At 56.0% G+C, this 21497-nt stretch overlaps 1 protein-coding gene across 1 annotated transcript; it reads right to left on the bottom strand.

Moving 5' to 3' along the window:
• Window positions 1-410: 410 nt before the first annotated feature.
• On the bottom strand, window positions 411-20937 carry FBF1 (Fas binding factor 1). The gene is made up of 29 exons (XM_068977520.1): window positions 20883-20937; window positions 19715-19821; window positions 18636-18663; window positions 17991-18032; window positions 16410-16503; window positions 15722-15782; window positions 15121-15171; window positions 14371-14512; window positions 12738-12857; window positions 12292-12430; window positions 12041-12174; window positions 11238-11337; window positions 9594-10043; window positions 8510-8608; window positions 8119-8207; window positions 7897-7955; window positions 6965-7120; window positions 6735-6835; window positions 6403-6609; window positions 5575-5682; window positions 5350-5489; window positions 5139-5257; window positions 4114-4236; window positions 3844-4029; window positions 3248-3424; window positions 3024-3161; window positions 2804-2921; window positions 1534-1643; window positions 411-988 (listed from the first exon to the last, which is right to left on the bottom strand). Exons 1-29 carry the CDS (start codon window positions 20935-20937, stop codon window positions 905-907), a joined length of 3537 nt encoding a protein of 1178 aa, XP_068833621.1. The 3' UTR covers window positions 411-904.
• Between the last annotated feature and the right edge of the window lie 560 nt (window positions 20938-21497).

Below are 21497 nucleotides of genomic sequence, written 5' to 3'. Positions count from 1 at the left end.
CCACTGCCTATACATGGAGAAGGGCAAAGCCCCCCAACTCGGGCAGCAGCCAAGGTGCAGCCCCTTCCGTTCCCCAGGGCTCTGTATCCTCCCAGACAGGAGCTTGCTGTCATCTTCGTTCCCACTGCTGGCCTTCTGTGGCCAGTGAACAGCATGGAGAAAAGCCTTCCATCCTTCCCCGCACCCCGTCACCCTCTGGGGAGTGTATCAGAAGAAGCCGATGAGCTCAGGGTCTGTGCCAGTGAGTCGGTTGCCCTGGCAGCTGGGAACGAGGTGCAGGTTTTGTGTGCCAGCCTGAGAGCAGGATGGGCTGGCTGAGCCCCAAGAGCACGTCAGAACTCGAGGTAAAAGCGCTAGGCACGGTGCCCTCCTTGCCCCTGCAGCACCTCCACCTTGTCAGCCAGGAGGCCAGAAGGCCCTGTAACATGTGTGGCCCGACTCTACATCCCTAAAGCAGGGAGACCCCATGCTCTCTGTCGGCCCCTCCTTGTGTATAGAAGTATAGAAGCCCCCGGCCTAAGGAGAGGCTCAGGTGAAAAGATTCTTAAACCATCCATGGGCTGAGGGGCCCACAGAGCCCACTCAGACCCTGGGTCCTGAGCTGGAAGTCTGTGGGGAGCAGACCCACAGCTGCCACTGACTGTGTCGTGGGGCTGCCTGCCCTCAGCACGGCATCTCCCTAGAGGCCGCTGCCTCCTGGGGTGTCTGAGAGGCCCGGGTGCACCCACCTGCCTCAGCCATGGGCTGGAGGGCTTGTAAAAAACCCGCCAGCACCCTATCCACAGGAAGAGCTGTAATTAGGCCCTGGGCATCGAGGGGCTCTCCCGGGTGCCCCTGCTATGAGCCGGCGGCCAGAGAGTCAGTTGCAGGGTCTGAGGCCTCTGCTGAGGAGGCAGCTGGGCCTTCAGGCTGAGTGGGATGCCATGTTGTAGGAGGCTTTCTTCAGGGTCTCCAGGAAGAACTGTTCATTCTCCAGAAAGTCACGGTCCTGAAAGGCAGAGCTGGGTGAGCAGTTGCCCTCTGGCTCCCTCCTGCACCCGCTTCTGTGGACAGGGATGCGGATCGCTGGACTAGGCTTGAGGGGACCCTGGGGGTCAGCGGATCGATCAGTCCTCTCCCATCCTGGCTCTGCCTGGCTCTGGGATCGGCGGGGGTGGGGCAGGGAATGCACCAGCTCTCCCTCGAGGGGAGGCCATGTGTCAGCACATGACATGGTCCCTCTCGGCCTGTCTGCAAACTGGAGAAAAGGACAGTGCCTGCCAGGGAGGGCTGTGGGAGGGGGAGCGCTTACAAGGCACAGCGCAGAGCCTGGCGGGTAGGAAATGCTCTCAGTGACACTGCGAGCGCCTGCGCGGCCTATCCCTTACCTGCTGTGCTGCTCTCCACCGGGAGTGGGGTAGGCTCGGCCCTCCCCGGGGCCAGGCTGCGCTCTCCCCCTCCTCTGTGTGAGCTTCTTGTCCCCACTGTGAACGAGGAGCCCTGAGTCCAGGGGCAGTGGGTGGGCCTGGGTGGCCTCTGTTCCAGGATGCTTACCTGCTCAGCTGTGTGTTTCAGCAGCACCAGCTTGGCGTAGAGGTGTGAGGGACCCAGGGCGACCAGTGGTTGGCTGCACTGAGGAATGGTGGGGGCAGGTGACAACGTGGCTGAAAGGCAGAGGAGGACGGGGTCAGGGGGCAGCGTGGCGGGAGACCAGGACAGCCAAAGCTGGATCCTGGGGCCTTCTCACCACTGCGGGTGGGTGCGACCTGACCGACCCTCCGGCACATCCAGCTTTCAAAAGCCTCGGAAAATGCTCATGGGATCTCGGCTGCTAAGTCCAATTCTGAAAATTTATTAGAGGGAAATAATCGGGGAGAGATGTATGTATTATAAAAAGATTTCCACTGAAATGCTAGTTACCTTATCGACAAAAAAAAAAAAATCAGTAGGAAATTAGTAAAAATATAGGACAACTCATAATGAAAATTATGTGGATTAAGAGTTAAATGTTTAATTACTGACATGAAAATATGTTCCATCTGAATATTTCTGAATGGGAAAAATAAAGGTACAAAATAATGTATGATGCAATCTCATTTTTTTTTTAATGGAGGAGAAAGAGTTGCTTTATTTCTTTACCAGGCAAAGGGGGTGTGGGCTAGCACCTCAAGAACTCAATTTTGTTTTTAAAAACATACACACAACAGTCTAGAATACTATGCACCAAAATGTTTATAAAGTGGTTCTAGAGAGTGGGCTAAAGGTAGTTTTTTCTTTTTTTTTTTTAATATAAGCATGGTCCATTTTAAAACTTATTTGGCTGTGCTGAGTCTTATTTGCAGAACATGGGATCTAGCTCCCTGACCATGGTTTCAACCCTGGCCCCCTGCATTGGGAGCTTGGAGTCTTGGACACTGGGCTGCCAGGGAAGTCCTGAGGGAAGTATTTTAAAAACCAGTTTCCCTTCTTCTATTTTTGACCTATTTTTCTATAACATGCGTTACTAGCATAAAAAAAGATATAACAAGATGACTTTAAGCTGCAGACTTCCCTGGTGGTCCAGTGGTCAAGAATCTGCCTTCCAATTTGGGGGACATGGGCTCCATCCCTGGTCTGGGATGATCCCACATGCCACGGGTCACGTGTGCTGTTACAGAGCCAAAATAAAAAATAAATGAAATAAAAACAACTAACTTAGGTTTTTAAAAAAACAAACTCAGCTGCCTCCTATCTTGAGCACACAGGAGGCTGGGCAGGATGTGGCTGGCATGCTCTGCCCAGTGGGTGGACTGAGCTGACGTCCCGTCCTCCCGGAGCTACTTACCACTCAGGCCAGAGGCTGCGGGGTCCTGGGCCCTGGAGAGCATCCCCACTGGGCTGGAGGGCAGGTCCTGTCGGACACGATCCAGCTGCAGCCGCTGCTGGGCCAGACTCAGATGCTCCTGTCCAGCCCCCAGAGAGGAGGACACCGCAGTGAGGGCAGAAGGCTGGGGAGGGGTCCCGGGGAGGGGTGCCAGGGGCAGAGCCTCTGGGAGGCGCCTTGCCTGGTGCACGTGGCGCTCCTGCTGCCGAAGCCACTCCTGCTGCTCCTGCACCAGCTGCAGCCGGGCCTGCTGCTCCGACTGCAGCTGCCGGGCGTCACGCAGGGCCCGCTCCCCCTCCTCGTACTTCTTCGAGGCCACCTGCGGGGAGCCCGCCTGGGTCATCTGGGCTGGCAGAGGTCAGCATGGCCCCCGCCCCCGCCCCCGCCCAGGCTGCGCCGCGGCACCTGGCTCATGCTCTCCACCTCCTCCGCGCGCAGCCTGATGCGCTGGGCGGCGGCGCTGACCCTCTCCTTCTCCAGACGCAGCTCCTGCCGCTCCCGCTCCAGGGCCTCCCTCTCGGCCGCCAGCTGGTCCTCTTTGGCACGGAGCTCGCTAGCCCTGATCTTCAGCTCTGCCTGCTCCTGGAGATGGCAAAGCCTGGCTGCATTCTCCTTCCTGGAGTTGATCTGGGCTCTGGGGACCCCAGGTCGCCCTGCCTCATTGCTGGGGCTGAACTCCACCCTGACTCTGGGAGGAGGTGGTGGGAGACCTGGGGCCAAACCAAGGGCTCAATTTTTCTGAATCCATTTCTTCACTTCTAGAATATCTAAGTCATGGGAACATGATGAGGATTAAAAGAGCAAATGAGTATAAAGAAGCAGCAAAAGCAAGTTGTTACTATGATGACTGTGGTTGTTTCAGTTCCGTAGGGGTAACTCTTATTACCGCTGCGTGCTTTCTGAAGCGGACCATCCTGTGAGGAGCAGACCGTGAGGGCCAGGGTGGGGAGAGGGGCAGGGCTGCGCTGGGTTCCCACAGTCCGGGAGGCTCTGGGTCCTACCTTGGCCAGGCTGACGAGGGTGCCCTCCCGCTGGGTGTCCACCTGCAGCGCCCGCTCCGCCTCCCGCTCTGCCCGCTCCTTCCTCAGCTTCTGCTGCGCGAAGAGCTCGGCCCACTCGGCCGCCAGGCGCCGCCGCTCCTCCCCGCACTTGTGCATGACTGACTTCTGCTCCTCCAGCAAGGCGCTCTGGGGCGAGGGTGCGAGGGGCCCGGTGAGCATCCCTGGGCCTGATGGCAGGGATGCAGCCAAACGCGGTGCGTCTGGACTCACCTTGGCCCTCTCCAGCTCCTCCCGCTCCATGGCTATCTGCTGGACCATGACCTTCCTCTGCTCCTCCAGAGCGCGCTGTGCCGACTCGGCCTTAGACTGCTCGGCGTGCACCCGCCAGCGTTCCTGCCGGCCCGGTAGGGTCAGGGCTGAGCGCTTTGGCCCCTGGAGGCTCCATCTGCTCCCCAGACAGGCCTGAATGCTCCCCGGGGAGCTGGGCAAACCACCCTCATCTGGCTTTTCCCACGCTACGCCACAAACACCGCCTTTCCAGAGCAGTAAAAATGGGAAGGAGCCTGGGGACTGGTTTGAGGCAGGCACTCAGTCAAGGGCTGAAAGGGCTGAATAAACATGGTTCAGGATATAAGAACATCTGTGTCCACATACTGACAGGTCTATAGGGTATCTGTGATGTCATCAGTGGCTACCTCCGGCTACTGGATAATTTTTCTTTACTGTTGCCAGTTATTTTAATTTTTTCAATGAAATGTATCATCTTAGAACTTTGTACAAAAAAAGAAAAGGTTATTACTATTTCTGAATTCATCAAAGACTTACTGTATCAATTCTCTCAGGAATTGCTTTTTTGTTTGGTAGGGGTCAATGTGAATTGTTTTTTTCCCACAAGTGCAGCCAATTGTTTTCACCACTTATTAGATTGTAACCAATCTGCCTGTCCTTGCACTGAGCCATGCTAATCTTGTCTATGTCCTTCCAATTTTAGCACGTGTGCTGCTGAAATAGGCACGAAAGGGCATGATTTTTTAAAGCACAAAGCCTGCTCTTACAGATGTAAGAGACGAAGGGAGTTTAAAGACAGCTCAGGAGACAAGAGTATTTCTCCCAAAGTCACATCAGCAATGGCATCAGTGATGAGGGGGTAGGGGCTGGACGGGGTGGGCTGGGAGCACTTCTGGAGGCTGGGGAGGTGGGAGTCCCTGCAAAGCAAGGGGCAGGAGAGACAAAGAAAAGCGCCGAGGAGGCCAGGACAGAGTACAGCTGCCCAGTGCTGGGGAGACAGCCCCTACCTGCTCCAGCAGCCGGCTCTGCTCGCCCAGGCGTGCCTCCATTTTCCCGATGACCTCTTGGAGCCGACTCCTCTCTTCCTCCATGTCCCGCTGCTGCCGGCTCAGCCTCTCCTGCAGCGCTGGGGGCGGCCCACAGGGTGCTCACTGCCCCCTCCACCCACCTGCCTTCCCGTCAGTGGGGACAGGACAGAGGAGCCCGGGGCCCCAGTACCTTGGAGCTGCTTGTCCTGTTGCCGGATCCCCAGCTCCCACTCCTGGGAGGTGCTGAGGTGCGAGGCCTCCACACGAGAGGACAGCTCGTGCAGGCTGCTGGAGAACTTCTCCATCTGCTCGATGATGCCGTTCAGGGACCTGGGGTGCGGGGGGCGGGGCTCGGGTCATGAAGGCCTGGGTCCCCCGGCCCCGCCGGGACAGCAGAGCCTGATGGCGAGCCTACCGCGTGTGGGAAGTGGCGCTGGTCACGGCATCGATCTCCCGGTCCTTCAGCAGCTTCAGCCGCTGCAGCTGCTCCTCATGGTCCTTGCGCATTTCCAGGATGGAGGTGCTGGGGGATGGGGTCGGAGGGGAGGGCGGCACAGTGAACACCCTGGGCAGCTCCGTCCGGGAGGGGGCTGCTCTGACGGTCCATGCTCCGTGGCCTCTCCTCCCCGGCACCAGGCACTGCCTCCGTTTCCCTGGCTCCTCCGCCTTCTTATCTGTCTTGCTGCCTCGATGCCACATCCTCTCTCTGGGGGCAGGTTCCTTGTTATTCAGCCAAGGACACCTGACGGGGGGCCCAACAACCCTTTCGTGTCTGGCCAATCTGAGCCATGGGGAAAGGCCGACTCAGCCCACCTTGGCCGACCCTCTCATGTGCCTTTTCTTTAGTTCTGCTCTCCTCTGGAAAGGCAATCAGATCCACACGCCAGGCACAACCTTTTCCAGGGCTGATGCAGTCACTAGCCTCGAGTGGTCCGGCTGATGGGTTGGTTCACCTGCGCTTAATTAGCACTTGGTTTACTCGCTGCTGCCAGGCCCTGCCTGAATAGCCAATGACCTCAGGCCCTGCCGGGATGCCCTCGCTACTCTGAAGGAGTGGGGGGATCCCCACTAGGGGTAGATGGGTACATGAGGTGGGTCAGTGAGGTGGGCCTCAGTTCTCAGCCCTCATCTGGAAGGAAGAGGTCAAGCCTTGGTACAGAGGCTGCTGAGCCCATGGCTTGGAGTCTCAGGGCAATTGGCTTCCTCTGGCCACCCCTGAAGCCGGCCCCCGGCCTCCCCTCACCGCTGCAGTTCCCGGAGCCGCTCCATCTCCTGGTCTTTCTCCTGTGTGGCGGCTGCCAAGCGCCGCTGGTGCTGGGCCGTGAGTTCAGCGCGGGCCTGCTCGGCCTCCTGGCAGTGCGACAGATACTGGGCAGACAGCTCCTCGTTCTCTCTCCGCAGCCGCTCTTCCCGTTGCTGGTACGATGTTTCTAGCACCTTGACTCGGCTCCTGCCAACAGAACACCCAACCGTGAAGCTCAGAAGGGGAGGGCGGCCACCCAGAGGGCCCCTCAGGGCACCCGAGCTGGGGCTGGCCCTGAGCCATGGGCAGCCCGGGCTGGAGAAGCGGGGTACCTGTGAGCACACTCGATGAGCTCCAGGTCTGCCTGGTGCCGCTGCTGCAAACTCTCCAGCAGCAGCTTGTGCTGGGTCCGCTCCAGCTCCAGCTTTCGCACCTGGGCCGTGGCGTGGAGGGAGGGGACGGAGTGGAGAGTCCCTCAGGCTGCCTGGGGAGGCCGTCCAGCCCTCATGGCACACCCTCCTACCAGCCCTGCCCTGGAAGCCGCAGCCCCTCTGCCCCTCACCTGGGCCTCGAGCTCTGCCAGCTGGGCCTGACTCTGCAGGAGGGTGGCCTGGAGCTCGGCGGTGCCACTCTGAAGCTGAGCCTGTGCCGCCACGAGCTGCTGCTGGTACTCGGGGCTGGGCAGCAGGCTCCGGGCCAGGGAGTCTGGGAGGAGGGACTGGAGGAGAGGGGGAGGGGCGTGCCCCATCAAGTAGGGGACAGGGGCCCAGCTGAGCTCACCTCTGACCTGCCAGGCTCCACGCCTGACCTGTGGCTGGAGACAGGAACAGGGTCATGACACCCAGAGGCCAAGGATGAGGCCTGGAGGGTCATATGGTCCCTGTCCTTCCCCTCTCAGGTCAGGTTGGGGAACATGAGTCTCCCCCATGCCCTCAGAACAACATCCTCCCAGCAGGGGTTCCAGATAAACAGCGGGTCCCCGCAGAGTTCCAGCTACAACAGAAGGTGGTGACCTTGGCCCTGGTGTCAGGCCTCAAGTCCCAGTGCAGAGCGATGCTCTGGGTCCTGCAGGCTGCCCACCACCCACCCACCATCGCAGAGGCGCTTCCGGGTTTCCGGGGAAGCACTCCACAGGTGCTCCTGTGGGGCCAGGCCTCCTCGGGCCTGGGGGTCACAGGAGCTATTGCACCCAGGCAACGTGGGCGGTGGGAAGACGGCAGTGGAGGAGGTTTTCTAGACGGAGCAGCAGGACAGCTGAGCCCTGCGCTCTGAGTGAAGCATTCTCAGCTGCCTCCGCCTGGGGGCCACCTCAGTTCTCCACTGGTGCCAGCAAGTGAGCACCCAACCCTGCCCGGGAGAGGCAGGCGAGTGCTGGTGGGGAGACGGGAGGGCCGGCTGAGAGGACAACACGTTCCTCCTGGCGGTTTGGCAGGTGCTGCCTCTGAGCACAGGAGAACTGCCCCATGGGCCCGCCTGTTTGTTCACCCTCCTTACCTGAACAGGCACAGATGGCCCTGAGGGTTCCTGGGAATTCGGGAAAACAACTGCAGGCTCTGAAAAATCAACAGCACAGAAATGAGGAGGCACAGGGAGGCCCGCGGTCTAGGCGTGTGCTTGGGAGAGCCTGACTTCAGGTCTGTCTGCAGGGACCCCCGAAGGAAGCTCTCAGTGCCTCTCCACCCAGAGTTAACCTCCCAAACAAAGCAGAACACACACCAGTGCCAGAGTGGTCTCCAGGGGCTCTGCCCCTCTTTGGGTCACCTGCATGGAGGGCCGAGGCGGCCTTGTTCCAAGTCACGGTGGACCTGTGGACACGGGCGGGGGTGGCAAGGTGAGCAGCCTGCTGTGAAGGATTCAGGGAGAAGGGGAGGGCTGGTCTGGCAGGAAAGGTGAAGGCCAGGGTCAAGTCATAGACTGGAAAGGCCTGAAGGCTGGTAGTTTACTAACAGCAGGGTCCCAGCTAGAAAAGGGGATGGGGACCTGAGTCACCCCATACACCACACTGACCACGTGGAGCCCAGCACAACCACCTGCTGTTCTAGGGACGGGGGCTCAGGCCAGCCCCCTGTGCCTCACCCGCCTGCACCCCGCCTCGGACTGAACGTACCCAGAGGTGGCAGGCGGGGACCATGGCCCTTGCGTTGCTATTCCTGGGATCTCCCCGGGGGCTGCTGGCTCGAGCACTTGGGTGCTGGCAGCAGGCTGACTGAGAAAGCAATTGTTAGTATGAAGGCACAGAAGGTCCGGGTTAGGCTGGACAAGGGCAGGCTGGGATAAAGCCCAGGAGGGAAGCTGCAAGGCTGCCCCTCTTCCCAACCCCCTCCACCTTCCTCCTGTTGCCACCATTCCATCTTTGGAATCCTCCTCGCGGTCTGAGCCCCTGGCCTTCTGCACCCCTCCCGGGGGCAACCACCTGGTAACGTCTAAGGAGCAGCGGTCGCCCTGCATGGGCACCATGGCCATGCTCTGGTCCATGCCATGCCCGCAGCGTCCAATGAGGCCCTGCTCACTCGCCCACCGATTCCAGCGCCCCGTGGTTCCTCTTGTCTCTGTCCGCTCTTCCCTGTCCGTTCTTGGCTCTCAGGGCCAGTGAAGAAACTTTCCCTTCCCTTGGGTTTCAGGTCTGGGTCCTAACTGCCCTCCTTGCTTACTCAACCCCAGGCGGGGTGACATGCCCAGCCTCCCCTTTGCTCTGACCACAGAGCCTCCTCTGGATGGTCCCAGCCTGCTCTGGGGCTGCTCCCTGTCCTTCCCCACATTCCATAGCCTCCCCCAGGAGCCCCCTGGCAGCCACCGTCTTCTCAAACACTCCCCAAGAGCACAAGTGATCCCTGACACGTGTCGCCTGCTTTAGCTTGGTCAGCAGAGCCACTGGACACTGGGTGTCCCGCCAGCCCGAGGGCACTGTGGATAGAGCCCTGCTCGGAGGCACCAGGAAGGCTGTGTGAGCCCCATGAGGGCACCCTGGGTCTCCTGCCCAACCAGGCCAGAGCCTGGCCCCACGGCAGCAGGGCATGAGCGTCAGCAGCCCCCCAGCTCCCAAAGGTGGGGAGCCAGACACTCTCCCCGAGCCCAGAGAGGGGGAGAAGCAAGGCTGAGAGACTGCACTCTGCCCACAGTCAGCATACTGGGGTCGCTGCTGACGGAGGTGCCGAGTCCTCCCTCCAGAGAGATGGCAGCCTGAGCCCTACCTGCGGGAAGGTGGCCGGCCGGCTGCCCCTGCCGATTGCTGGCCCTCAGACGCTGCGCCGCGCTCCGCTCTGGCCAGACCTTGGGCCTTCTTCCGGGACAGGGCATGGCTCAGCCAGTCCTCATCTGTCTCCTCCTCAGATGCTCCTGGCTCCGCAGGCTGGCTGCCTCTGGCAGGAGGGCCAGTACCCTTGGCGGGTGCTTTTGCCCCCAAAGAGGAGGGCAGCCCAGCCGCGGCAGGGTGGCGGACGGAGGCAGAATGCTGGCTCGCAGGAGGGGGGCCCCTCCGAGCCTCCCTGCCTTGGGAGCGGGGGAGCAGGTCCGAGCTGTCGTCCTTGAGGCCTAGCCAGTCGGCACCTCCCCTCCTGGGCGGGATGGGGCTGGAGGCTGCAGGGGTGCTCTGCCTGGAGCCTGCTTCTCCCTTGGGGTCTGTGCTGCCATCTAAGAACCTACTTCAAGACAGAGAAGAGGAGAGTCTAAGGCAGGGCAAGCAGCCTTTCCCAAGAACTCCTGACAGGCCTTTCCCTCCACTGCTCAGGGGAACTAGGGGGCCCACATTAAGGAGCCAGGATGCCTGGGGCCCTGCTCGGCCAGAGCCAAGGCAAGCCAATTGAGGTCTGCAAAACACCTTGATTCAGTCACGAAAACCAGGGACAAATCCATCTGCAGCGAACAGGACCAGCCATGGGCACACACACCCAGAGAAAAGTCAGCCGGGTCAAGCACTTCTAGGCTTTCCGTCAATAGTCATTCCGTCACTCATTCATTCATTTGGCCATTGTCTCTTGTGGCTAAGCTGGTAAAGAATCCGCCTGCAATGCGGGAGACCTGGGTTCGATCCCTGGTTTGGGAAGATCCCTCAGAGAAGGAAAAGGCCACCCACTCCAGTATTTTGGCCTGGAGAATTCCGAGGACTGTATAGCCACAAAGAGTCAGATACAATTGAGTGACTTTCACTTCACTCTATGAGTTACTGGCAGGTGGCAGCAGGTTCCGAGGTTTAAGGGAAGAGCTGATACACACGTGTGCAAGGTTACTGAGATGGAAAGAGAGGCTGAGAAAGCCGATGTGACATAATGTTAACACCGTGGAGCCTGGAGAAAGGATAGGAGGGAGTTATTCTCACAGCTCTTCTGTCAGTTTGAAATTATTTCAAAATATAAAGTTTAAAATATATACTGGGAGAAAAAAGAAATCTCCAAATTCAGAAAAGTCCATCCACTAGCTTAACATTTTGTAGCCAGCTGGGATGAGACCAAGGCAGGGCAAGGCAGAGCCCAGGGCCGGGTTTCCCGGGAGCTGAGTCTGAGAAGCTGCTGCCCAAGGTTCACTCTTGCTCCCCCTGGGTCTGGGTGTTCCTCACAGAGAAGCAGATCAGCTGACATCACAGCAGTTTCCGGTCCCCCGGGGCTTCCAGCTGTGTCAAGTCCACCTCTTCCTTACTCTTCCCAGGAGGCTGGGAGCAGAATCCAGGGTCCGCTCCTGCTGGGGGGGCCATCCCAACCCCTTGACCTGGACTGGTGGGCACTGGCTACTCCCCTCCTTTGGCGTCCACGGAGTCTAGTGCCTCCCAAACAAGCCTGGTGGTGGGATGGGGTGAGGGGGGGCCCCTACTTTCTCAGCAGGCAGCCTGCCTCTGCGCTTACCTGACAGACTGCCGGCGGGACTGTCGGCCCTCGGAGGAGCCCACGGTGGGCTGGTAGGCCCCAAAGGTGAAGTCCTCATCACCCCAGGTGTCTTCCTTGTCTGTGAACGAAGGAACCCATGATCTAAGGCAGGGGGAGTTGACCTCTTCTGTGAATGCTGCAGAATGCTGGGTTTGAAAAGGGCTGAGCGAGCAGCTTGACGGGTAAGATGAGTAATGGGGGCTCGGAGGCGGAGGAAGCCGGTCTACACCTCTAGCCCCAGCGCAGAGAACATCGCCGTGAGCTGTGAAAAGTGCACCTGAGGAGCCCGGCCCCGACCCCTGTGGGTGAGGCCGGGTGAGCTCGCATGTCCCAATGACGGGCCGCGGGCTGATGCTCTGAACAGAGCAACACTGGCCAGAGCAGTGTCTTTCAAACTGTGAGCTGCTGCCTGTTAGCAGGTTGAGAAGTTAAGTTACAACCGATGTATTTAATCGTCAAAGTGCCGAGTTGCTCCGTCATGTTCAACTCTTTGAGACCCCAGGGACTATAGCCTGCCAGGCTCTTCTGCCTGTGGGATTTTCCAGGCAAGAATACAGGAGTGGGATGCCATTTCCTACTCCAATTTATTAGTCAAAGAGCATATAAACATAAAAAAACAAGAGATTTTGAACACGGTGACGATTATTTTCTGACACTTTTGACCCAGTTCATAAACATGAATAATACAATGTGTGTGTGTGTGTCATGATGTAAAGCTTATTTCTTATTATGGCTCCTGGTATAAACCTGTTCTGGGGCCCCCACCCCACAAGCCTCCTCACCCTGTGGCCGCTGGTACTTCTTGTCCAGCTTGAACTCCCTGTGCTCGCGAGTGCCTGACCGGGCCAGGAGCTTGGCGGCAGGGCCCCGACCCAGCAGCTCATCCAGCTTGGAGCGGGCAGGGAGGGGCCCTTCCCTGCAGGATGGGACACGGGGCAGGTACCTGTGAGCACGAAGGGCTCCTGCGGGGGCCACACTGTACCCTCCCTCTCACTTTTCCCTGGTGGCACTCTCCACACCCAGGGACCCTTACTGGTCGCCCGCCTGCCGCCTCTCTGCCTTGGGGCTGTCTCCAAACCCCAGGGTGGCCATGATGTCGTCCCCATCGTCAAAGAGCAGCTCTTCCTTCTTTCGGACTGGAGTGTCCCCAGGAGTTAGAGGGATAGAGGGCCCTAAGAAACAGAATACAGGGCACAGAGGCCTTCTGGTCCTCAACTGTGCAGTTTGAATGGGCTGAGGGGGCGTTTCTCTACCTTTGAGTGGAACAGCAGGCACAGCAGCGGCTTGTCCCAGCCTGCACTCCCAGCACCACTCCCGGGCGCTCCCATCCCCTCTCCCTTCCCTCTTCCCAGAGACTGATGACCTCCTGGTCCAGGATCTGAGACCTCTGGTCCCTGCCTGGTGGGGTCTCTGGATCTGCGCTGGCAAGTTCAGTGAGTCAACTGCAGCAGCCCCGGGAACGTAACAAGCCCACCCTACCGTGATCTCTGACAGGGGCTGGGTTCTTTTTGGAAGAGGTTTTCGTCTCTGTGGAGGGCAGCTTCTTGGGGATTCCTTCCTCATCATCAGAGAGAAGTCCTGCCAGGGGGTCTTCTGAGTCTCACAGGCAGAAGGGGAAGCAAAGGGCAGACTGTACGTCGCGTTCAGGAAAACCAGCACTGTACTGCACTGCTGCTGTTGCTGCTGCTAAGTCACTTCAGTCGTGTCTGACTCTGTGCAACCCCATAGACGGCAGCCCACCAGGCTCCCCCGTCCCTGGGATTCTCCAGGCAAGAACACTGGAGTGGGGTGCCATTGCCCTCTCCTGTACTGCACTAGGGGAGTTATTGACCAGAGAGCTGTAGCTGCTCTGACACCTATGCGAGGCGCTCAGCATCTGGGGGCCTGGGGTAGCGGGGCTCCGATACAGAGCAGACTGGGCCAGGGGAAAGGAAGCAGGGAGGGCGGCCCCAGGGCCCGCATTCCAGTGTAATGGCCGCAGGCTCTGCTGTCTGCCCCAGCCTTCTAGGAACATCCCCGAGGCTTGAGAAGGCAGGTAAAATGTCAGGGAGTGCATGAAGGACAACAGACTTTCCCCCACGCTTTATAATCTTCAGTTTGACCCCTGGCTTCCAAGTCTGTGCAAATAAGTGCCCAGACATCCCAGCCAGAGGGGCACAATTAGTCCCTCCCTCAATTTGTGAGGTCTTCCTGGTGGCTCAGACGGTAAAGTGTCTACCTGCAATGCGGGAGACCCGGGGTTCAATTCCTAGGTTGGGCAGATGGAGAAGGAAATGGCAATCCACTCCAGCACTCTTGCCTGGAAAATCCCATGGATGGAGGAACCTGATAGGCTACAGTCCATGGGGTCGCAAAGAGTCGGACACGACTGAGCGACTTCACTTTCACTTTCAATTTGTGAGGAACAAAGTCAACTCAACAGCACCAGCTGCCTGCTCCGCATCTGAGAGTCTGTCAGCCCTCGGGCAAACAAATATCAAACTGAAGCGTCCTAGAGGCATGACTGCAGGGCCTGCGGTACCTTCCAAGGAGAACTTCCTGTACTGATGCCCAAAGCTGGAGGGAGACGGAGGCCGCTTCTTGGTGGGAATGGCATCTCCTACAGGCAGCAAAGAGGAGCCAAGGCCACAGGCTGGGTCTCCTCTGGCCTCCGTGCTGCCACACTGTGACGGGGCCCCCGGGCTGCTGTGTATTTCCATTTGGTGGCTGAGGGCTTGCAGCCATGGACACAGCCGTGGGAGAGGTCTATACCGCCCTGGATCTCAGTCAGGCTTTTGGCCTGGAAATGCACTCTGGACGTGACCTTCGGCCCTCCATTTACAAGTTGCTCCAAACAGGTACACGGGTTGGGGCCATGCAAAAGTTACCATAAAATTCTGCAATTTAACTCAAATGGATTCTCCAGGAGTCCAAGGAAGTGGGGGGGGCGGGGGGCGGGGAGCTCAACCCGTCTCCCTCCCCAACCATAAACACTCCAACACACAGGTACACAGTGAGCTCCTGGTCTTCCCCCTCCCAGGCAGAGAAAACCCATAGCACACGAGGCCTTCTGTCTAAGCATCTCCCACATCCCCAGAGTATCTTCTCATTCGAGGAGCAATGTCCTACTCACCTTTCTCATTGGCGGTTAACACACTGGCGGTTTTAAGAGGACTAGGCGGCTCTTCTTTCCCAGAGCCCTTTGCAGGCCTTTTGTTTGAGGCTAGATTTGACTTCTTCAGCCCTAAGAGGTCAGCATCCATTTCATCCAGGTCCTGGAAAAGCAGGAAGGAGGAAGGAATCCCCACAGGTGCTCAGCTGGTGGGTGCTAAACACCCCCAGGCTCTGAGCCGCCTGGTAAGGATGCTGCCTCCAACTTCCACGTGGAACAGATGGGGACTCTGGTGGGGGACCCACCCCAACAAGGTCACAGGACAAAGACAGAGGCAGGGCCAAAACCCAAAGGCTCCACACAGTCGGTCTCAGATAAGCTGAAAGGTTTCCGGCCGGTACTCCCACCAACCCTCATGAGCAGCTGCCGCCTCGAGGTAAGAATGGGAGGGAGCCTCAAACCTGCTTTCAGCAGCTTCTCACAAAAGCTTAGCAAATGCCGAAGCTGTTTGCAGTAGAAACGAAACAGCAGGGTCCTGGGGTCTAAGGTTCCCCAAGGTTGGGACTTCCCTGGTGGTCCAGGGGTTGAGAATCTGCCTTCCACTGCAGAGAAGGGTGTGGGTTTGATCCCTGGTCAGGGAACTAAGATCCCACATGCTGTGAAGTGCAGCCAATATACATAAATAAATAAATAAATGAAGGAACAAGAGGGAGAATGAAGGCTTGGTATAAAACAGTGTCCCAACCCATCTCCCCGAAGCTGTTTCCTTACCTTCATGGCCTGCAGCAGAGCCTGCGGGTCTGCATCAGAGATGTCTGAAACCTACATGACGGGAGGGTCAGGAGAGACATGCTGGTCAAGGCCCAGCAAAACTCAGGACCCTTATCACCTGGCTCCTGTTAGGGCAGGAGCAGAGCTGGGTAAGGGGAGGAACATAATTTGGAGGGTTCTGCCCTCACAGTGCTCAGGCGTTATATGAAGTCAAACCTGACCAGCTGTGGACACTCACAAAGCGCTGCTGCTTTTGGGTCCTCCCCAAAGGAAGTCCACGGCCATCACAAAACAGATTAGGCTACCTTCCCGCCATGTGATCGGACAGCGTGGAGTTTACTATGGGAAGCGCCATTAGAAGGGGCAACCGCTGAGCCTCCAGCAGCTGCTCGGAGCTCTCCTTTCTAGCTCATCTCACCGGGAGGAATGAAAAGGACTTGCTCTGAGTCCACTTGGCAGCCTTTGGGTACTGTTTTAAGAACAAACTGGCTTTGTGGGGACTTCTAAGCCTTCTGTGGGCAGTCCCTCGGACACAACAGCCGTCTCACTGTCTCTGGGTGTGAGCAGAGCCAGTGACGAGGAGGGAACAGGCCAGGCTCACCTCGGCATCAGCTCCCGCCAGGCCTGCCTGGGTGATGAAGGCATCGTCTTCCAGGAGGGACCTGCAAAGGAGCAGAGTCTACACCCGCACCCCCACCCCCGTGGTCCCCAGGGCACTAGATGATTCAAGGAAGGAGAAGGAGCTTAGAGAGGCCAAGTGAACCTAGACAGACTTCTCCAGAAGGACAGAATTGCTGAGTGGAATCTCACAAGTCACCGAATGCGATGATTTTTAAGTTTGTTAAAAATGTACAGTCCCTTTAAAAACAACAGGTTAGAGAGAAAAACAGAGCTATTTGGGGTAAAATGAAGGTGGAGAGTGGAGCGCTCACAAAGTGCCTCCCTATCTCACAACCGTGGGGAAAGTTCAGAAGAACAATCTGAGAGTCACCAATTTGAGAGTCAAGCGTCTAGGTCAATCCCCTTATTCCGAGGGTAAGAAAACAGAGATTCAGAGAGCTTCAGGAGTTGCCCAAGGTCACACAGTAAGCAAGACTGGAAGCCAGAACCTCTGACCTCCAGTTCAGTTCCCTTCCCACCCCTCCAGGGTCCTCCGCTGCCCGAGCTGAAGGGAGGACAGGAAGGCTGTGGCCCTACAAGCAGGACCCACCGTGAGTGGAGAGGGAGGGAAAGGCAGGAGCATTCAGCCTGAAAGGGGCTTGGATGCCCGGGCGGCCCCATGTGCTCACTTTGGTCCAGGCCCGGAGGGAGGGGGCGCCTGGGCTACACCTGGGGCATCTCTGGCACGTGACGTTAGTTTAACAGGCTTCTCAGGTGGTGTCGCTGAAAAAAATTAAATAAAAGATGTGATTCAGCCACGGAGAACTGCAGTCAAGATGGAAAGGACTGCACGTTGCCCACCAAGCTGTCTCCCACATCTTCCTACTGAGAGAGGGGCCTTTTGGAGGAAGGAAACTGACCCTCGAGGCAGGTCTCTTAAAAACCTGAATGGAGGAGGGCATCATATATTTCCAAGTAGGAAGTCAACACAACTGGTGCCAAGTCAAGAGGCTGTTCCAACCTCCAACCAGGAATGCGGAAACAACGCACATCCATCATCTGCGGGCTTGTGCTTTGTGTTTCTGGACCAAGCCACGTGGTGGGTGCTGAGCTTCACTGACCCCAAAGCCCGGTTTCTCAGTGCAGCAGACATGGACACGCAGGGTAAGGGACTTGTGTCCAGAATACAGAAAGAACTCTTACAAACTCAGCAATAAAAAGGCAAATAACTCAGTTTGAAAACTGGATAAAGATCTGAATAGACCTTTCTTCAAAGATATAAATGGCCAGGAAACGCATGAAAAGATGTTCAAGGTCATTAGTCATCATTAGTCATTAGGGAAATGCCCATCGAAATCGCAGTGAGATTTAACTTTACACCCACTAAGATTGCTATTTGTTGTCGTTGTTTAGTCGCTAAGTTGTGTCCAACTCTTCTGTGACCTCATGGACTGTGGCCCGCCAGGCTCCTCTGTCCATGGGATTTCCCAGGCAAGAATACTGGAGTGGCTTGCCATTTCCTTCTCCAAGATTGATATAATGAAAAAGAAAATAATAATTACTGGCAAGAATGTGGAGAAATTGGAACTCTCTTACACTGCTGATGGGAATGTACACTGGTACAGTTCCTGTGGGAAACAGTTTGGCGGTTCTTCAAAAAGTTAAACACAGAGTTATCATATAATCCCATAATTCAACTCCTAAGTTTACACCCGAAAGAAATGAACACATAACCCCACACAAAAACTTGTATATGGTTGTTCGTAACAGCATTATTCATAACAGCCTAGCTGAAATGTGGAAACCACCCAAACGTCCATAAACTGATGAATGGCCAAACAAAATGGGGCATAAAGAACAATGAAATATTGTCCAGCTACGGAAGGGAATGAAGAGAGGAATGTTACAGTGCAGATGAACCTCGAACACGTGGAAGGTGAAAAGAAGCCGGATGCAAAAGCCTCATACTGTATGATTCCATTTAATGTAAAATAAGGCAAATTCATAGAGAAAGAAAGTTAAGTAAGTGGCTGCCTAGGGGTGGAGGAGGGGAGAGTGAGGAGTGACTGCTAATGGTGTGGAGTCTCTTTACGGGGTGACGAGAAGGTTCTAAATTCGGCTGTGGTGGTGACCGCGCAATTCTGTCAATATATACTACATGTCACTGAACCGTACACTTTATAAAAGACTGAACTTTATGTGAATAATATCTCAGTTAATAAAAGAGAGAGCAAGCCTGAATCAGGGGGTTCTGGGAAAGGGGCACTTACCCTCATCTCCCAGGAGGTCAGCAAGGACATCATCGATGGAGTCTGGAACAGGAAAGGGGCCACCGTGACTTCAGGAGGAAAGAAGGGTCCTTTAGGGCCTCATAGCTTGAGACCTCATCCAGGATACTCCACCTGGATATTTCTGGATACAGAGCCCAATAAAAAGGATTTTTCCCTGAGTCCCATCTGTTGTTTATTTCTGAATTACTCCAAGGGCCAGCAAGGCAGCATAGGGGGTTCCCTAGGATAGCACAAGCTGCCTTTGGGATTACAGGGACAACAGCAAGACTCACACCAAGGGACTTCCCTAGTGGCCCAGTGGCTAAGACTCCATGCTCCCAAGGGAGGGGGCCTGGATTCAGTCCCTGGTTAGGGAACTGGTGACTGCATGCTCAGTTGTGTCTGATTTTTTGAGACCCCATGGACTTTGTTGCTCACCAGGCCCCTCTGTCCATAGGTTTTTCCAGGGTACTAGATCCTACAACTAAAGATCCCAAGTGCCAAAACTAAGACTTGGCACAAATAAATATTAAAAAAAAGAAAAAGATATTCACTGAGAACATTCAGGCAGACATTTCTAAGTCATGTGGACCCAAGGCAGGGGAATTATTTTTGGCTTATGGGTGATGTTTCATACCCACTTACCTTTCAATCTTTTCTTGGTTTTGGGTGCCTAAAAAGGGAAAAACAAATCCCATGAACAAGATCAGACAGTGAATGTGTACTAAAACCCAGAATGCAGAATGAATTGTTTTGCCTTTTGCAAAGATGGGGACAAGGAACACCAGTGGCATTTGGGGACAGACGCCCTTTATGGTTTTCTTAGAGTTTCTCGGAATAGACGCATTCAGAGCATGAAAAGGGCCACCCCCAACCAGCAGTGGATGCCACACTGGGTGCCATCTGGTGGGCGGAAGTTTCTCCTTTCCCCCAGATTTCCAGATGCCACATACAACCCCTCCCAGGATGTAACGTTTTCCTCTAATCCATCTCCCTGACTGTTCAGTATCAGTGACAGATACACATAAATGCCTTCCAGAGGGATATTCAGAGGCTCAAAAGAGATGCTCGCTTACTGTTTAATAAGAAGTTGCTTTTTTTCTTTTATGCCGTGCTACACAGCTTGCTGGACCAGGGATTGAACCCATGCCCCCTGCATTGGGAAGCACAGAGTCTTAACCACTGGACCCGCCAGAGAAGTCCCATTAATAAGTTTGATATCCATGTTCCTAATCATCACACTTCTTTGGGGCCACCCAGTCCCCAAAGTACTTCATGCAGTCAAGCTCTTGGAGGTGGAGGCAGGAGGGAGGGTAGACTCCCATTTCCACACACCTGCTCTGATTCTGTGCTGTTGGAGAAGACTCTTGATAGTCCCTTGGACAGCAAGGAGATCCAACCAGTCCATCCTAAAGGAAATCAGTCCTGAATACTCATTGGAAGGACTGATGCTGAAGCTGAAACTCCAATACTTTGGCCACCTGATGCGAAGAGCTGACTCATTTGAAAAGACCCTGATGCTGGGAAAAATTGAAGGCAGGAGGAGAAGGGAATGACAGGAGATGAGATGGTTGGACGGCATCACTGACTCAATGGACAGTGAGTTTGAGCAAGCTCTGGGAATTGGTGATGGACAGGGAAGCCTGGTGTGCTGCAGTCCATGGGGTTGCAAGGAGTTGGACACGACTGAGCGACTGAACTAAACTGCTCTGCATTCTGCTTACCATCTCAAGGCTCTGGGGGGCTGCTTCTAGGTCCTTCACAGTGCTGTCCAGCTCACTGGAATTCTGCCTGTCAGGCTCATCCTCCCTAATGAAGAAAATTAAAGTGTCTGCTCACAAACAATTTGGCTTTAACAGTGCTTGAGTCGAAGATTGATAAAGCCTTCTCTCACTTTACCCATTCAAGAGGTAAAAACCTATTTCCATCAGTTAAAAATTTCTTATGGTGGGTGATTCAGATGAGAGGCAAAGTGTTCTGGGTAACTTTTCGAGGCTTGGAGATTATTTGAAAAAAGTGCAGTGGTCCTCACTCCTTATTCTGAAAGAGGATACATAAAATGGCAGGTCCCCATCTTAGAAAAGAGGTGGGGGTCTGGCACTGTGGTCTATACACCTTTCCAGGCAACACTCAGCGACTTTCCCAGCAGCAATCAGCACACAGAACGGAAGTGAAAGCTGGTTACTCCTTGATAGTATTTTCACTATCGTTGGAAAATTTCCCCCTTTAACTGTAAATCCAACTCACTCCATTAGTGGTGAACTGTTTTCACCAGAATTATCATTCTTTCCCGCCGGCTCCTCAAAAAGTTACTCAAACTGACCTTTGGCACGGCTTGGAAGAAAGTAATAGGAGGTGGGCGGCTCTAGTTGCCTGGTGCCAGCCTGTCCTGTTATTAGAATGCAAAGTTAACGTGGGGTTACTGCACAGGGGCCATCCTGAATGCTTGAGTTTCTCCTCTGTAATGGCAGTGTTCACGACCCAACGTGTTTTGTCTCCCATCACATCTAGGAGCGTCTCCCATTTCCCAGTGATCCTGTCCCAGCCTCGCAGACCGTGGGAATTTCTAAGGGAGGCTGCAAAGGCCTCAGGACCACAAGGACCATCGCATCGTTGTGCACAGCCAACTCCGTGCCAGGCGTTTTAAGATCCCTTAGCTAGGGCCCTCCTGGTGTCACCCCCTCGGTCCTCGCGCCCAGCCCATCTCGATCCCGAGTGCAGCCTATGATCCTTCCAGCCCTTGAAATCCTCCCCACGCTCCCTGGCCCCCGCGCCCCGGTTACGTGCCATTCCCTTCGGAGGCGCAGCCACTGGGACGTGTCCCAGACATAGCTGCCGGTCCAGGCTCCACTCCAGCCCGGTTCAGTCAGGCCTCCAGCTTCGGAGCGCTACGGACGCCAATCTCTCGGTCGCCCGGCCTCCGGAAGAAAGGAGAGGCGCGAAGCATCGTGGGGGTTGTAGTCCTAAACCCCCTCACCTGCTAGAGCCAAGGGCCTCTGGGGCGCTGGAATGAACCACACTTCCCAGGGTGCCCCTCCGCGGCCGTTAGTCGGCGCACCACGTCCAGTTAGCCGCTGGGCGCGTTGCTAGGAGCTGCCTGAACACACCTTTGCTAAGCGGGCGGTACGTGGGTTCCGAGGCCGGTGAGCTTCTTCCTCCAGGTTTTCTACAGAACTACCACTACCTGGGCTCCAAAGTGAAGTGAAGTGAAAGTCGCTCAGTTGTGTCCGACTCTTTGCGACCCCATGGACTGTGAATTCTCCAGGCCGGAATATTTGAGTGGGTAGCCTTTCCCTTCTCCCGGCGATCTTCCCAAACCAGGCATTGAACCTAGGTCTCCCGCATTGCCAGAGACGGCAGTGGCACCCCACTCCAGCACTCTTGCCTGGAAAATCCCATGGACGGAGGAGCCTGGTAGGCTGCAGTCCATGGGGTCGCTAAGAGTCGGACACGACTGACGACTTCACTTTCACTTTTCATTTTCATGCATTGGAGAAGGAAATGGCA

The sequence above is a fragment of the Capricornis sumatraensis genome, chromosome 8, assembly GCF_032405125.1.
Source record: "Capricornis sumatraensis isolate serow.1 chromosome 8, serow.2, whole genome shotgun sequence".
Classification (NCBI taxonomy): domain Eukaryota; kingdom Metazoa; phylum Chordata; class Mammalia; order Artiodactyla; family Bovidae; genus Capricornis; species Capricornis sumatraensis.
The sequence above is the reverse complement of the archived record's forward strand: the minus strand, read 5'-3'. Positions and strand labels throughout refer to the sequence as shown.

Excerpts from the sequence above, each read along its gene's own strand:
- FBF1 (XM_068977520.1), bottom strand. The coding sequence starts at position 20,937 with ATGCTTCGCGCCTCTCCTTTCTTCCGGAGGCCGGGCGACCGAGAGATT. Across the intron at positions 14,513-15,120 it reads CTCTGCTGCAGGCCATGAAG|GACCTGGATGAAATGGATGC; the intron begins GTAAGGAAACAG and ends CTGCTTTTCCAG. Across the intron at positions 3,425-3,843 it reads CCCTCGTCAGCCTGGCCAAG|GAGCAGGCAGAGCTGAAGAT; the intron begins GTAGGACCCAGA and ends TGCCATCTCCAG.